The 14,948-nt window shown below is 34.9% G+C and overlaps 1 protein-coding gene across 1 annotated transcript; it reads right to left on the bottom strand.

The window, feature by feature from the left end:
• Positions 1-14,005: 14,005 nt before the first annotated feature.
• On the bottom strand, positions 14,006-14,941 carry LOC125078808 (olfactory receptor 4A47). Its single transcript, XM_047692001.1, has one exon. The coding sequence runs from the start codon at positions 14,933-14,935 to the stop codon at positions 14,006-14,008; it is 930 nt and encodes a 309-aa protein (XP_047547957.1). The 5' UTR covers positions 14,936-14,941.
• Between the last annotated feature and the right edge of the window lie 7 nt (positions 14,942-14,948).

Raw genomic sequence — 14,948 nt, 5'->3', positions numbered from 1 at the left:
AGAATTTATCAAAAAGACAAGGAATTCCTATTCTTACATAAGGAAATAGCAACCAGACATTCCCGAGGGAGTCTTTTCTCAAGTAACTTCTCTCCTACTAATGGAAAATGGAAAATGGAAAAAATACCATTCAACTCTTTAGTTAACTTCATTCTGTCCTGTCGGTTTGCTCAGATTAGCTGACTTGATATTTTAAGAGACATTCTTATGCTTTTCTTTAGGTAATGCTGTAAGCCTAACAGAACCCCCCTAAAAAATATATATCAGTTGTTAGGAGCATAGCATCTTCTTCCCAACACAAGCAAAGATCGCTGAACATTTTATGCCTTCTAACCAAACTCTTCATTAAGTTCTAGAATTGGGAAGTGTCCAAGACTAATTCTTGCTTAATTAAATTCGCTGGGAATTTCCACAAAAACTTTAAAAATATCTTTAGGAGGAAGCTATTAAGTCAAATCACATAGTTAGGGTCATAAAAAATATATATATCCTTAGAACCATTGTAAGACTACCATTAATCAAGAATAAAATTTCAGCTCTGCCATGTTGTGTTAGGGAAAATTAATTTATCATGTCTTTCCCCACTTGTCATAGCAAGTTTTTCTTTCCTTTCATTTAATAGTCAATTTATGTTACCTTGCAGTTTGGTTAGATGTTCTAGATATTTATTCACAGATTTAGACATAATAATTATTCAATTGTTATTTTTTTTAATTTTAAAATTTTAAATTTTAAATTTGGAACACTTATTTACTGCCAAGAACCGTGCTATGAGTGAGGACACAGCAATAAATGAAATAGGCAAAAATTATGCAAAGGGTCCTTCCTCCATGGACCTTATATTCTCATAATAGAATCAGACAATAAATAAAGGAACAATTTAGCATACTATACATAATCTTTTCAGTGCTAATAATAAGGCAAACAAGGTACCCAAGGAGAATTCTACTATGAAGAAGATGATCAGTGAAGGCCTTTCTTCAAAGATAATGTTTAATCTGAGATAGTTCCCAACATCAGAAACACTGTCACAGGGGCGCCTGGGTGGCTCCGTGGGTTGGGGCTTCTGCCTTCAGCTGGGGTCGTGGTCAGGGGGCCTGCTTCCCTCCAATATCTGCCTGCCTCTCTGCCTACTTGTGATCTCTGTCAAACAAATAAATAAAATATTTAAAAAGAAAAAAGAGAAAGAAACATTGTCACAGCTAGTAATTTTAAGTAAAAATTAAGTAAGTAAAATGAACTCACTTCACTGATGGCCTGATCTACATGTAGAAATTGCTAAAAATATCACAGGGATTTTTATTCCAATGCTTTTGGGAGAAGGAGCGGTGAGAGTGGGCACTCTCATCTCATTCCTGAGTGTGCTGGGAAAGCTTTCAACCTTTCCTTGTTGAATGTGATGTTACACGTGGATCTGTTATATATGGCCTTTTATGTTGAGGTACATTCCTTCTCTACCCAATTTGTTGAGAGGTTACTTTTTTCATGAAAGTATATTGAATTTCTATGTTACCAATGAATAACCCAGAGAGGATTAGGAAAATAATTCCTTTTACAGCAACATCAAAAATAATAAATATTTAAGAAAAAAACATAAGTAGGGAGGCAAAAGTCTTCTACAGTGCAAAACTACAAAATGTTGCTGAAAGATAATCTGAAAGATACAAATAAATGGAAAGACTTTCATGGATTGATATAGTTCATGCCATTAAGATGTCAATGCTACCTAATCTGATCTATAGATTCAATGTAATCCCTATAAACCCCCCCCCCCAAAAAAAGAAATGTTCTTTGAGAAATAGAAAAATCCATCCAAAAACTCACATGGAATGTCAAGGAACACAAACAGAGAAAATAATATTGGAAAGAAAAAGAGGGAAAAAAAAGAACAAAGTTGGAAAACTTCCTGGATCTAAAACTTACTACAAAGCTATGGTAATCAAAAGAGTGTGATATTGACATAAAAACAGACATAGTAATAGAACAAAATTCAGAGCCTAGAAATAAACCTTTGCATATGTATTCAATGATTTTCAACAAAGATGTCAAGAGTAGTCATGGGGTAGAGACAGGTGGTTCAAAAAAATGGTGCTGTGAAACTGGATACCTGTATAGACAGGAATGAAATTGAACCCTTAACACATATCATATGCAAAAATTAACTCAATATGGATCAAGACCTAAAATCTAGCTTAAACTATAAAACTCTTATAAGAACACATAGAAGAAAAGCCATGACCTTGGATTTGGCAATGATTCCAAAAACACAGACAAAAAGAAATAGATAAATTGTACTTTATTAATATTAAGAACTTTTGTGCATCAAGCAACACCACCAACAACGTGAAACAACAACACATAAAAGTGGAGAAAATATTTGCAAATAATATATTTGATAAGGTATTAATATCCAGAGTACATAAGGAATTTCTGCATCTTAAAACATAATGAAGGGCACCTGGGGGGTGACTCAGTTGGTTGAGCATCTGCCTTAGGCTTGGCTCAGGTCTTGGTCCCAGGCTTTTGGGATTGAGCCCTGCATCAGGCTCCCTGCTCAGCGGTGAGTCTGCTTCTTGCTCTGCCTCTTCCCTTAGTTTGTGTGAGCTCTCTCACTCTCTCAAATAAATAAAAAAACTTTAAAGAAAAATAACTAAATAAAAATAAAAATATGATGAAATAAACAACCAGATTAAAACAAAGAACTTGCATAGACATTTCTCAGAAGAAAATATATAAATGGCCTGTGGGCACAATAAAAGATCTCAGTATCATTAATCATTAGAAAATGGATTTTAAAACCATAATGAAATACCACTTCAGACCAACACAGATAACTATTAAAGAACACACACACACACATAAATGTAGGAGAGAATGTGGAAAACCTGGAATAATTGTGCATTATTGTTGTGAATGTCAAATGATATTGCTTTATGGAAAATGTTATGGTAGTTCTCAAATACTTAAAGAATTATTGCATGAGGGGCCCCTGGGTGGCTCAGTGGGTTAAGCCTCTGCCTTCGGCTCAGGTCATGATCTCAGGGTCCTGGGATCGAGCCCCACATCGGGCTCTCTGCTCGGCTGGGAGCCTGCTTCCCCCTCTCTCTGCCTGTCCCTCTGCCTACATGTGATCTCTCTCTCTCTGTGTCTCTGTCAAATAAATTTTAAAAAAAAACTCTTAAAAAAAAGAATTATTGCATGATCTAGCAATTTCACTTCTGGGTATATTCCCAAAGTAATGGAAATTAGGAATTCAATCAAATATTTCTACACTCATTTTCATGGCAGTATTCACAATAGCCAGTAAGAAGAAGCAACTGAAGCATTTACTAGCAGGTAACTGTATAAATAAAATGAGGTGTACACACACAGTGGAATACTATTAAGCCCTGAAATATGAAGGAAATTCTGACACATGCCAAAACATACCAACCTATAATAGATTCTGCTAAGTGAAATAAGGCAGTCACAAAAGGACAAGCACTGTCTGTTCCTACTTACAAGATGTACTTAGCATATCAAATTCACAGATCGTATATAGAATGGTGGCTGCCTAGGCATCAGGGAGAGGGAATGGCAATTAGTATTTAATGGGTGTCCGGTTTCAGTTTGGGAAAATGAAAAAGTACCAGAAACACATGGTGGTGATGTTATTATAACATAGTGAAGTAACTTAATGTCCCTGAACTATGAATGTACAAATGGCTAAAACTGTACATTTGCCACATATATTTTACCACAATTTAAAAGCTAAACTTAAAAACTAAGATAACTTCCATAAGCAGTAAATTAAATATCTATAAAAACCAGTCAAGGGATTCGCAAAATAAAAGGATGTAAATTATGAAACCATATACCTAAAACATGGCCGGAGGAGAAGAAAAATGTAGTGCTTCTATAAGGGCTTCCAGCCTAAGTAACCATCAGCTTAATAGAGACTGCTATAAGCTTAAGATATTACATATAAACCTAATGGTAAACACAGAACTAAAACCAGTAATAAATATGGAAAAAATAAGAGAAGGGAATCCACGTATATCACTAAAGAAAGCCAACAAACCATGAGAGAAGAGAGCAAGAGAAGAAAGGAATAGAGAAGAACTACTAAAACAACCATAAAACAAGTAACAAAATAACAATAAGTACATCCTATCAGTAATCACTTTGAACATAAATGAACTAAATGCTCCAATCAAACAACTTAGAGTGAAAGAACAAACAAAAAAAAAAAAGTAAGACCCATCTATATGCTGCCTACATGAGACTAATCTCAGACCTAAAGACACAGGCAGAATGAAAGTGAAGGGATAGAAAAACATTTACCATGCAAATGAAAGTGAAAAGAAAGCCAGGCAGCAATACTTACATCAGAAAAAATGGGCTTTTAAACAAAGACTGTTGGGGCGCCTGGGTGGCTCAGTGGGTTAAGCCGCTGCCTTCGGCTCAGGTCATGATCTCAGGGTCCTGGGATCGAGTCCCACATCGGGCTCTCTGCTCAGCAAGAAGCCTGCTTCCCTCTCTCTCTGTCTCTGCCTTCCTCTCCATCTACTTGTGATCTCTATCTGTCAAATAAATAAATAAAATCTTTAAAAAAAAATAAAAAAATAAAAAGTAAAAAAAAAAAAATAAACAAAGACTGTTAACAGAAACAAAAAGAACTCTACATCCTCAAAGGGAAGAATCCATCAAGAACACATAACATTGTAAATATTTATGCACCAAACATGGGAACGTCCAAATGCATAAAGCAACTATTAACAAACATAAAGGAAGTAATAAATAATGCAACAATTAAAGTTGGGACTTTAACATCACAATCACACCAATGGACAGATCGTCCAAAGAGAAAGTCAACAAGTAAATGGTGGCTTTGAATGACACATTGGACCAGGTGGATCTAACAGACATATTCAGAACATTCCACCCTAAAACAGCAGAATATACATTCTTTTCAAGTTCACATGGAACATTCTCCAGAAGAGGTTGCTTGTTAGGCCACAAAACAAGTTTCAACAAATTCAAAAAGACTGAAATCATACTATGCATCTTTTCTGACCACAATGCTGTGAAACTAGAAATCAACCACAAAAAAGAAAAAGAAAAAAAAAAAAACCTAGACTCAACACAAATAAATGGAGGTTAAATAACATGCTACTAAACAATAAAGAAGTTAAGCAAGAAATCAAAGAGGAAATCAAAATATACATGAAGAAAAATGACAATGAAAATATAACAATCCAAATTCTTTGTAAAGCAGCAAAAAGCTCCTCTAACAGAGAAATTTACACCAATATAGGCCTACATCAAGAAGCAAGAAAAATCTCAAATAAAAAACCTAACCTTATAGCTAAAGGAACTAGAAAAAGAAAAACAAATAAAACCAGTAAAAGAAAGGAAATAATAAAGTTTAGAGCAGAAATCAACAAACTAGAAACCAAAAAAATAATAATAATAATAATAAAATGAAAGACATCATTGCAAGGAAGACCTGATTCTTTGAAGATAACAAAATTGATAAAGCCTTAGCTTTTTTATCAAAAAAAGAGAGAACTCAAAATCACAAATTAAAGATCAATAACAACCAACATGATAGAAATACAAAGGATTATAAGAGAATATTATGAAAATCAATTCTACACATAGAAGAAATGGATAAATTCCTAGAGGGGAAAAAAACCTACCAAAATTGAGTCAGGAAGAAATAGAAAATTTGAACAAATAACTATCTATGAAATTGAATCAATAATCAAAAAACCCAACAAACAAAAGTCCAGAACCAGATGACTTTACAGGTGAATCGTACCAAACATTTAAAGAAAAGTTAATGCTTATTCCTCTCAAACTATTCAAAAGAAGAAGAAGAAGTAGAGGAAAGAGAGCTTCCAAATTCATTTGATGAGGCCAGCATTACCCTGATACCAAAAACAGATAAAGACACTACAAAAAAAAAAGAGAGACTGAGGGAGAGAGAGAGATCTACAGGTCAACATCTCTGATAAATATAGATGCGAAACTCCTCAACAAAATATTGGTAATCTTAATTCAATAATAATTAAATAATTATTAAAAAAATTCTCCATGATCAAGTGAGATTTATCCCTGTGTTGCAAGAGTGTTCCAATATTCATAAATCTATCAACACAATAAATCAGAGAGAACACGATAAAAACCACATAATTCTTTCAGTAGATGCATACAAAGCATTTGACAAAGTGCAACATCATGATAAAAACCTTCAACGAAGTAGGTTTAAAGGGAACATACCCTAACATAATAAAGGCCATATATGAAAAACCACAGCAAACATCATACTCAATGGTGAAAAACTGAGAGCTTTTCCCTAAGGTCATGAATAAGACAACGATGTTTGCTCTCACCATTTTTATTCAACATAGTACTGAAAGTCGTAGCCCAGAAATCAAACCTCAAAAAGAAATAAAAATACCCAAATTGGCAAGGAAAAAGTAAAAGTTTCACTATTAACAGATGCCATGATACTATATAAACTACACCCTAAAGACTCTACCAAAAAGAAACAGTAGAACAAATGAATTCACTAAAGTCACAAGATACAAAATCAATATGCAGTAATCTGTTGCATTTTTTACAGAAATAATGAAGTAGCAGAAAGAGAAATTAACAGTGCCATTTACAATTGCACCAAAAATAATAAAATACCTAGGAATAAACTTAACCAAGGAGGTGAAAGTTCTGTACACTATAAAACACTGATGAAAAAATTCAAAATGACACAAACAAATGGAAAGATATTTCATGTTTAAGGATGGGAAGAACAAATATTGTTAAAATGTCCATAATAACTCTAAGAACTCTACAGATTTAAAGCAATCCCTATCAAAATACCAACAGCATTTTTACAGAACAAGACCAAGTAACCTAAAATGTGCATGGAACCACAAGAGACCCAGATTACAAAAGCAATGTTGAAAAAGAGGAACAAAACTGGAGGTATCACAATCCCAGCTATGAAGATATACTACAAAGCTGTAGCAATGAGAACAGTATGTTACTGGCACAAAATTAGACACACAGTTCAATAGACAGAATAGAGAACCCAGAAATAAACTCATGATTATTGGAAGTTAATCTACAAGAAAGGAGGTAAGAATATGTTGTAAGGAAAAAACAGTCTCTTCAACAAATGGCGCTGGGAAAACTGGACAGCAGCTACATGCAAAAGAATGAAACTGGACCACTTTCTTACACTATACACAAAAATAAACTCAAAATAGATTAAAGGCCTAAATGTGAAACCTGAAAACATAAAAACCTTAAAACAGAGCAATGACAGTACTGTGTCTGGCATTAGCCACAGTTACATTTTTCTAGATATGTCTCCTTGATGAAGGAGCAGAAGACTAACTGAGGACAGGCAGAAGATGACAGTCCACAGCCCACCACTCCATGGGATATATGTGACAGTCCTCAGGCATTCCTGGCTGCTCTAAAGGAAAAACAAATTAATTTATAGAGATTACAATCCTACAAGACATGAGTCTCCCTAAATTTACAAAACTCTTACAATTTACAAGAACGAAACATTTCTCTTTTTTTCTTTTTTTAAATTTTATTTTTTTTTATTTTCAGCATAACAGTATTCCTTGTTTTTGCACCAAACTCAGTGCTCCATGCAATCCATGCCCTCTCTAATACCCACCACCTGGTTCCCCCAACCTCCCACCCCCCCCCGCCCCTTCAAAACACTAAGATTGTTTTTCAGAGTCCATAGTCTCTCATGGTTCACCTCCCCTTCCAATCACATTTCTATCAATGGTATAGCTTCAAGAAGTGAATGTAAATACAATTAAAGGTCCTTATAATCTGCAGCCCATTGACAGAAACTTGAAGCAGGTGAAGTGAAATTTTTGTTCCTCCAGGAAGCTCCCAACTCTTTTACTGTTAATGCCTTACTAGAAGGGAAAACAACTTTAATTTCACAAGGCCTCTGGTATCCTGTGAGTCTTCTTTAACATACAAAAATCCTTTTGAAACCACCTTTTTCCTTACTTGCCCCAAATCCCAAACATAATCAGCCACACCTCACAAACCCTGGGCAGCTTTTTATCCCTATGGGTCCTGACAACATGCTTCAATAAAACCACCTTTTTGCACCAGAGACATCTCAAGATTTCTTTCTTGGCTGACAGCTCTGGAACTCACCCCACCAAATTTCAGCTATATTCTAAAACCCCACCATCCTGAGGCAAGAGAAAGAAAACCACAAATAAACTATTGGTATTACATAGAAATAAAAATCTGCACAGTGAAGAAAATAATAAACAAAATTAAAAGACAACCTAGGAATGAGAAAAGATATTTGCAAATGACATATCTAATAATGGGTTAGTATCCAAAATACATAAAGAAGTTATACAATTTAATGCCAAAAACCCCACAAATAATCCAACTAAAAATAAGCAAAAGACATGAACAGATATTTCTCCAAAAAAGACATAAAGATGGCCAACAAACACATGGAAAGATGCTTAACATCACTCATCATCAGGGAAATCCAAATCAAAAATACAGTGAGATATCACCTCACACCTGTCAGAATGGCTAAAATCAAAACACAAGAAATAACAAGTGTTGGCAAGAATGTGAAGAAAAGGGAACTGTTGGAGAGAATGCAAATTGGTGCGACCACAGTGGAAAATAGCATGGAGGCTCTTCAAACAATTAAAAATAGAATTGTCATATGATCTAGTACTCCCACTACTGAGTATTCACCCAAAGAATATGCAAACACAATTTTTTGAAGATTTATTTATTTCTTTATTTGAGAGAAGGAGAGATAACAAGAGAGAGCATGAGCTGGGAGAGGGGGAGAAGCAGGCTCCCTGCTGACCAGGGAACCTGACCCAAGGCTAGATCCCAGGACCCTGGGATCATGACCTGAGCCAAAGTTAGATGGGTAACTTGACTGAGCCACCCAGGCACCCCAACAAAAACACTAGTTTGGAAAGATAAATGCACTCCTAGGTTTTTTGCAACATTATTTACAATATCCAAATTATGGAACTGTCCATTGATTGATGAATGGATAAAAAAGTGGTATGTATATACAATGGAATATTATTCAGCCATAAAAAAGAATGAAATGTTGCCATTTGAAACAACACAGATGGATCTAGAGGTTATAATGCTAAATGAAATAAGTCAGTCAGAGAAAGACAAGTACCATATGAATTCACTCATGTGGAATTTATGAAAGAAAACAAATGAGCAATGGGGAAAAAAGAGATAAACAAAACAGACTCTTAAATATAGAGAATTGGTGGTTACCAAAGAGGAAGTGGGTGGGATGATGGATGAAATAGATGAAGGAGATCCAGAGTACACTAATTGTGATGAGCACTGAGTATTGCATAGAATTGTTGAACCACTACACTGTACACCTGAAACTAATATAACACTAAATGTTAATTATATTGGAATTTCAAAAATACAAAAATATAGGGAAAAAAAATTTAGAGTACCAGAAAAAAAAGAACTAAGTTGATTTCACTGATAGGTTCATGTTGTGAACACAAATTATAGCATAAAAGCTAGAGTATATGCAAAGATTACTGGCTTCAGAGACACCTGAGTAATTTTTCTAAAAGTAAATATGTCCTCCAACAACAAAACTGGTAAATTAAAATCTCCAGAGCTGTGTCCTGACAATCTGGATTTTATGAGAAATCTAATTCTCTCAGTATATTGAACTTTGACAGTCAATTTGACAATACATATATCTAAAATAGGGTATTTTTACAATGATAATTTGTCCCTGACCCTTCCTCCCAGTGTCTATATGCTAAAATAAATACACCTTGGACAAATAGTGTTCATGTGCCTCTGTAACATAGGAATAACCTTTTCTCTGTTCCATTTAAGAGACAAATTTATCTTATAAATTTATGGATATCTCTTAAACTTACCATTTTTACCCTAGATCTTCCTCATGACATTTTTCACCTCCAAATTTCTGAGTCTGCAAGTTTAAGTCTAACAAAGGAGTTACCATGCTATACAACACAGCCACAGCTTTATCAGTGGAGAAGGTGGTGACTGGGTGCAAATATATAAATATTCAGGACACAATACTAAGACCACCACAGTGATGTGAGTGACACAGGAGGAAAGGGCTTTGTGTCTCCACTCCAAGCTACAGGTTCTCAGTGAGCATACGGTGACCACCTAGGAGACCATCAAGAGGAAAATTTTCATAGGCAGATGAACCCACTGTTGACAGCAACAAAGAGACCAAGGGTATGAGTGTCCATCTAAATGAGTTTCAACCAAGGGTTTACATCATGCATGAATGGTATATGACAGTGGAGCTGCACACAAGCAGCCACACTGTGAGGAGGACCTGAATGTTTGCAAGGACAAAGCCTCTAGGACATGTCAACTGAAAGAAGCAGCCCTATCCCTGTCACTTGTAATGATTAGATAGTATATGTATTTGCAGATGGCCACATGGATAGTCAGCAAAGGCTTCAGTCACACACTTCCTGAAAGAGATGGTTTTTCTTATAGCAAAAGTGCCAAACAACATTTCAGCTTCATGGATGAAAAACAGGAGATATCTAGAAGGCATAACTCACACAGGAAGAAAATGGAAGCAGTACCCAAAGTCATGAAAGATGACTTGTTGAATGAAAAGACCTGCTCATGGATAACAGTCTCAGTACTGGAAAGCTATAAACTCTTCTTAAATTAATCTTAAACTGATTCATCCTAAACATGATAACTGCCTTTGTTTTGTAACGAAACCATGTTCAACTTTTTTTAACTTAATTATCAACATTTTTAATGTTAAACATTTATCTTATTTACATATAAACTTATTATTTTAAACTTGAATTTGACACATAAATATGCAAGACTAATTACAAATCTGAAAAAGAACAGAAAAGAGACACCGCTAGTCTCATCACATATCAATATGTGTTATATATATGAAACATATATTGTATCTCAATTGGGACTTGAACAAAAACATCAATAAAACAGAATAGTCCTAAATTGGATCCAAATACCAATGGGTCATTAGAATATAAAAGTCAAGATTTCAGGTCAATGGTAAAAAGATAATTATAGTTATATAATTATATAACTATATAGTTATATAGTTATAATTATAGTTATATAAGATAACTATTTAAAAGAACAACTAAAAATTAGAAAAAAAAATTCAATCCCCAGTTAATCCCTATATCACAATAAATTCCCAATGAATCAACAATTTTAATATAAGACCAAAAGAAGTACTTAAAAATTAAGTGCTAGAAATAGCTGAAGAATATTTTGGCATGAATGAAGTAAGGAAAGTCATTTTAAGCAAAATACAAAGCAAAAGAGGCGCCTGGGTGGCTCAGTGGGTTAAGCCGCTGCCTTCGGCTCAGGTCATGATCTCAGGGTCCTGGGATCGAGCCCCGCATCGGGCTCTCTGCTCAGCAGTGAGCCTGCTTCCCCTTCTCTCTGCCTGCCTCTCTGCCTACTTGTGATCTCTCTCTCTCTCTCTGTCAAATAAATAAATAAAATCTTTAAAAAAAATACAAAGCAAAAAAACATTAAATGTATAATGTAAGACAAAATATAGACTCTGGACTCTGGGAAACAAACTGACAGTTACAGAAAGGTTGGTGGGGGCGGGGATGAGGTAGCCCAGTGATGGGTATTAAGGAGGGCATATGTTGTGATGAGCACTAGTGTTATACAAAACTCATGAATCACTGAACACTATATCGAAAACTAATAATGTACTACATGTTGGCTAACTGAACATAATAAAAAAAAGTAGTATACAAAGTTAAAATATCACATATGCCTAGTATAAAAAAGTTAAAAATATCACAAGTCAGAAAAATAATAATAATATATTCAACAGTAAAAAGGATCATTTCTTTAGTACACAAATGACTCATAAAAATCATCATGGGAAAGGTCAACAATTGAATGAAATAAGCTTTAATAGATGATCCACAGAAAAAAAAAAATACAAATCATGCTAAATATATGACAAGGTGCTCAAACTCAGAGCACCTTGCAAATACCCATGCAATTGATGAATAACTGAACTCTCCATCTGAAACTAATGACATACCATACCAAAAAGGATTTTGAAAAAAAGGATATAAAAATGAAATAAAATAATTTTAATCAAATTGTTCAAACTCAATTATATGAGAAGATTTAAAAGAAAATGATTTTGATTAAAGCATAAAAATGAAATAAAATATTTCTAATCAGATTGTTCTATGCCTTAAGTATTTATAGGCACACGTTGTTGAGAATGTGGATAGAAGGCCTCTTGGATGCAGCAGTGTAGCTGTAAGTACCACCTCAAGGATGGCAGTTTGGCAATAAGTGTGAACAATGAGATTTAACTATGTGACCATTGATTAACTCAAATACAGATAGCAACAACTCTACTCCTAGGAACTCATCTTTGCACATATTCAAAAATATATATGTATTGCAAAATTGTTTGTCATACTGAAAGTTTAGGAACAATCCAAAGAGAAATGCATACATTAATTTCAGTATATATTTATAGCAGGATTACCTAGTACAAGAAAAACTAGAGTTAGATCTGTATAGAATGGTATGGAATGTCTTCAATGTTGCAGATGATTTCACTTCTACAGAAAATCTAAAATAAAAAAAAATAGAAACAAAAACAGACTCAAATACAGAGAACAAACTGATGATTGGAAGAGGGGAGGGGTTGAGGGGACCAGCAAAATAGGTGAAGGTGATTAAGAGGTACAAACGTCCAGTTATAAAATATTCAAGCCCAAGGGTATAGTGCAGCATAGGAAATATAATAAACACTGTCCTAATACCTTCGTATGGTGACAGATGGTGACTATGCTTATCACGGTGAGCATTCTGTCATCTGTATAATTGTCAGAGCACTATGTTACTTGAACCTAAGACAGTATGTCAAGTATATTTCAATTAAAAACAAAAATAAAAATATATAAAAACAATCATAAAATTAAAAGTGTATTTAAAAGATGTTGCATAAGTGATATGCAGGGCATGATGTAATGAGCACTGGGTATAATATGCAATTGATGAATAACTGAACTCTCCATCTGAAACTAATGACATACCATATGTTAATGAATTGAACTTAAATAAACTAGTAAAGAAATATTTTTAAAGATGTTGCATAGTAAAAGCAAACATTTACATACACAGAAAAAATGCATATGCGTATAATTAAATGTACAGGCATTTGTAAAGATTATTACCTGACAAATTTTAAGAAACTGATGAAGTGACTGTCCCTGGGGAAGAGGACTAGAGACCATGCTGAGAAATAAGTAAGAAATTTATGCTACACCTTATCTTATTTTGTAAGATTCTCATTTTTGCTATTATTAGCTATTACACTTCAACTTTTCTTATATAAGGTAACTGAAATTTAACAAGGAGGACATTCCATCCATGACTGAATATTTTAAATAGTGTAATAAAATGACTAAATGACAAGAATATAATTAAAAGGGCACCTGGGTGGCTCAGTGGATTTAAGCCTCTTCCTTCCACTCAGGTCTTGATCTCAGGGTCCTGGGATCGAGGCCCACATGGGGCTCTCTGCTCAGCAGAGAGCCTGCTTCCCCCTCTCTCTGCCTGCCTCTCTGCCTGCTTGTGATCTCTGTCTGTAAAATAAATAAATAAAATCTTTAAAAAAAATTTAGTGCAATCTTATAAAAATTTCCGCACTAATGCATTACCTATTTATGGATTCCTTGCTATGAAGGCATTACTCCATTCTAAGTGAAGTGATACAGAAGACATTATAGACCTTATATTCTAGCAGGGAAGAAAGCTTATTACAGTACAATCATCAAGTCCATTCTTTAATCATAATTATCAGAAATTCTTTGAAGAAAGGAGAGTCAGAATCAGATATAAGAAGACCTCTGCATTCTAAGGAAATGAACCCAATGCCAAATGACTCTCTTCATGGTGGAAGATGTGATCATTTACTACAAGATATGATATTTCTTCCCCAGAGCTTCTTCATTGCATTTGTCATCTCAGAATTTCTCAGGGTGTAGATCAATGGGTTCAGCATGGGAGTTATGACTGTATAAAACACACTCAATGACTTGTCAATGGGGAAGGTCTTAGCGGGTCTTACATACATGAAAATACATGGAACAAAGAAGAAGACCACCACAGTGATGTGGGAACCACAGGTCTGGAGGGCTTTCCGCCTCCCTTCTGAACTAAGATTCTTTAGAGAGTACAAGATGACACCGTAAGAGATGAGCAAGAGCACAAACACAATACTGCAGATCAGCCCTCCATTGGCTGCAACTAAGAGGCCAATGGCATACGTGTCAGTACAGACCAGTTTCAATAAGGGGTACATGTCACAGAAAAAATGATCAATGACATTGGGGCCACAAAATGGGAGCCTATAAATAGTGCTAACTTGAATTACTGAATGCAAAAATCCTCCAACCCAGGACACTACCAGCAGCACAACACACACCCACTGCCTCATGATCACCAAGTAATGCAAGGGCTTGCAGATGGCCACATAGCGGTCATAGGCCATCACCAGCAGAAGAAAGACCTCTGAGCCACCAAAAAAGTGCTCTGTAAATAGCTGAGTCATACAAGATTGGAAGGATATGATATTTTCCCCAAAGAACAAACTTGAAATCAGTTCAGGAGAAATAGAGGAGGAATAAATGACATCCATAAATGATAAGCTAGCAAGAAAAAAGTACATAGGTGATCCCAGGGTCTTACTGAAAGAAACAGTCACTACAATGAGCAGATTGCCCACCATGGTCAAAATATAGAAGAGCAAGAACATAACAAAAAGTACTTTCTGCTCCTTTGGATTCTGTGTGAGGCCCAAGAGGACAAAGTCGGTAACGTTGTTCTTTGGTTCCATTCCTTGGCTCTCT

The sequence above is a fragment of the Lutra lutra genome, chromosome 10 (assembly GCF_902655055.1).
Source record: "Lutra lutra chromosome 10, mLutLut1.2, whole genome shotgun sequence".
Taxonomy (NCBI): Eukaryota; Metazoa; Chordata; class Mammalia; order Carnivora; family Mustelidae; genus Lutra; species Lutra lutra.
Note: the sequence above shows the minus strand (reverse complement) of the source record. Positions and strands in the feature narration are given on the sequence as shown.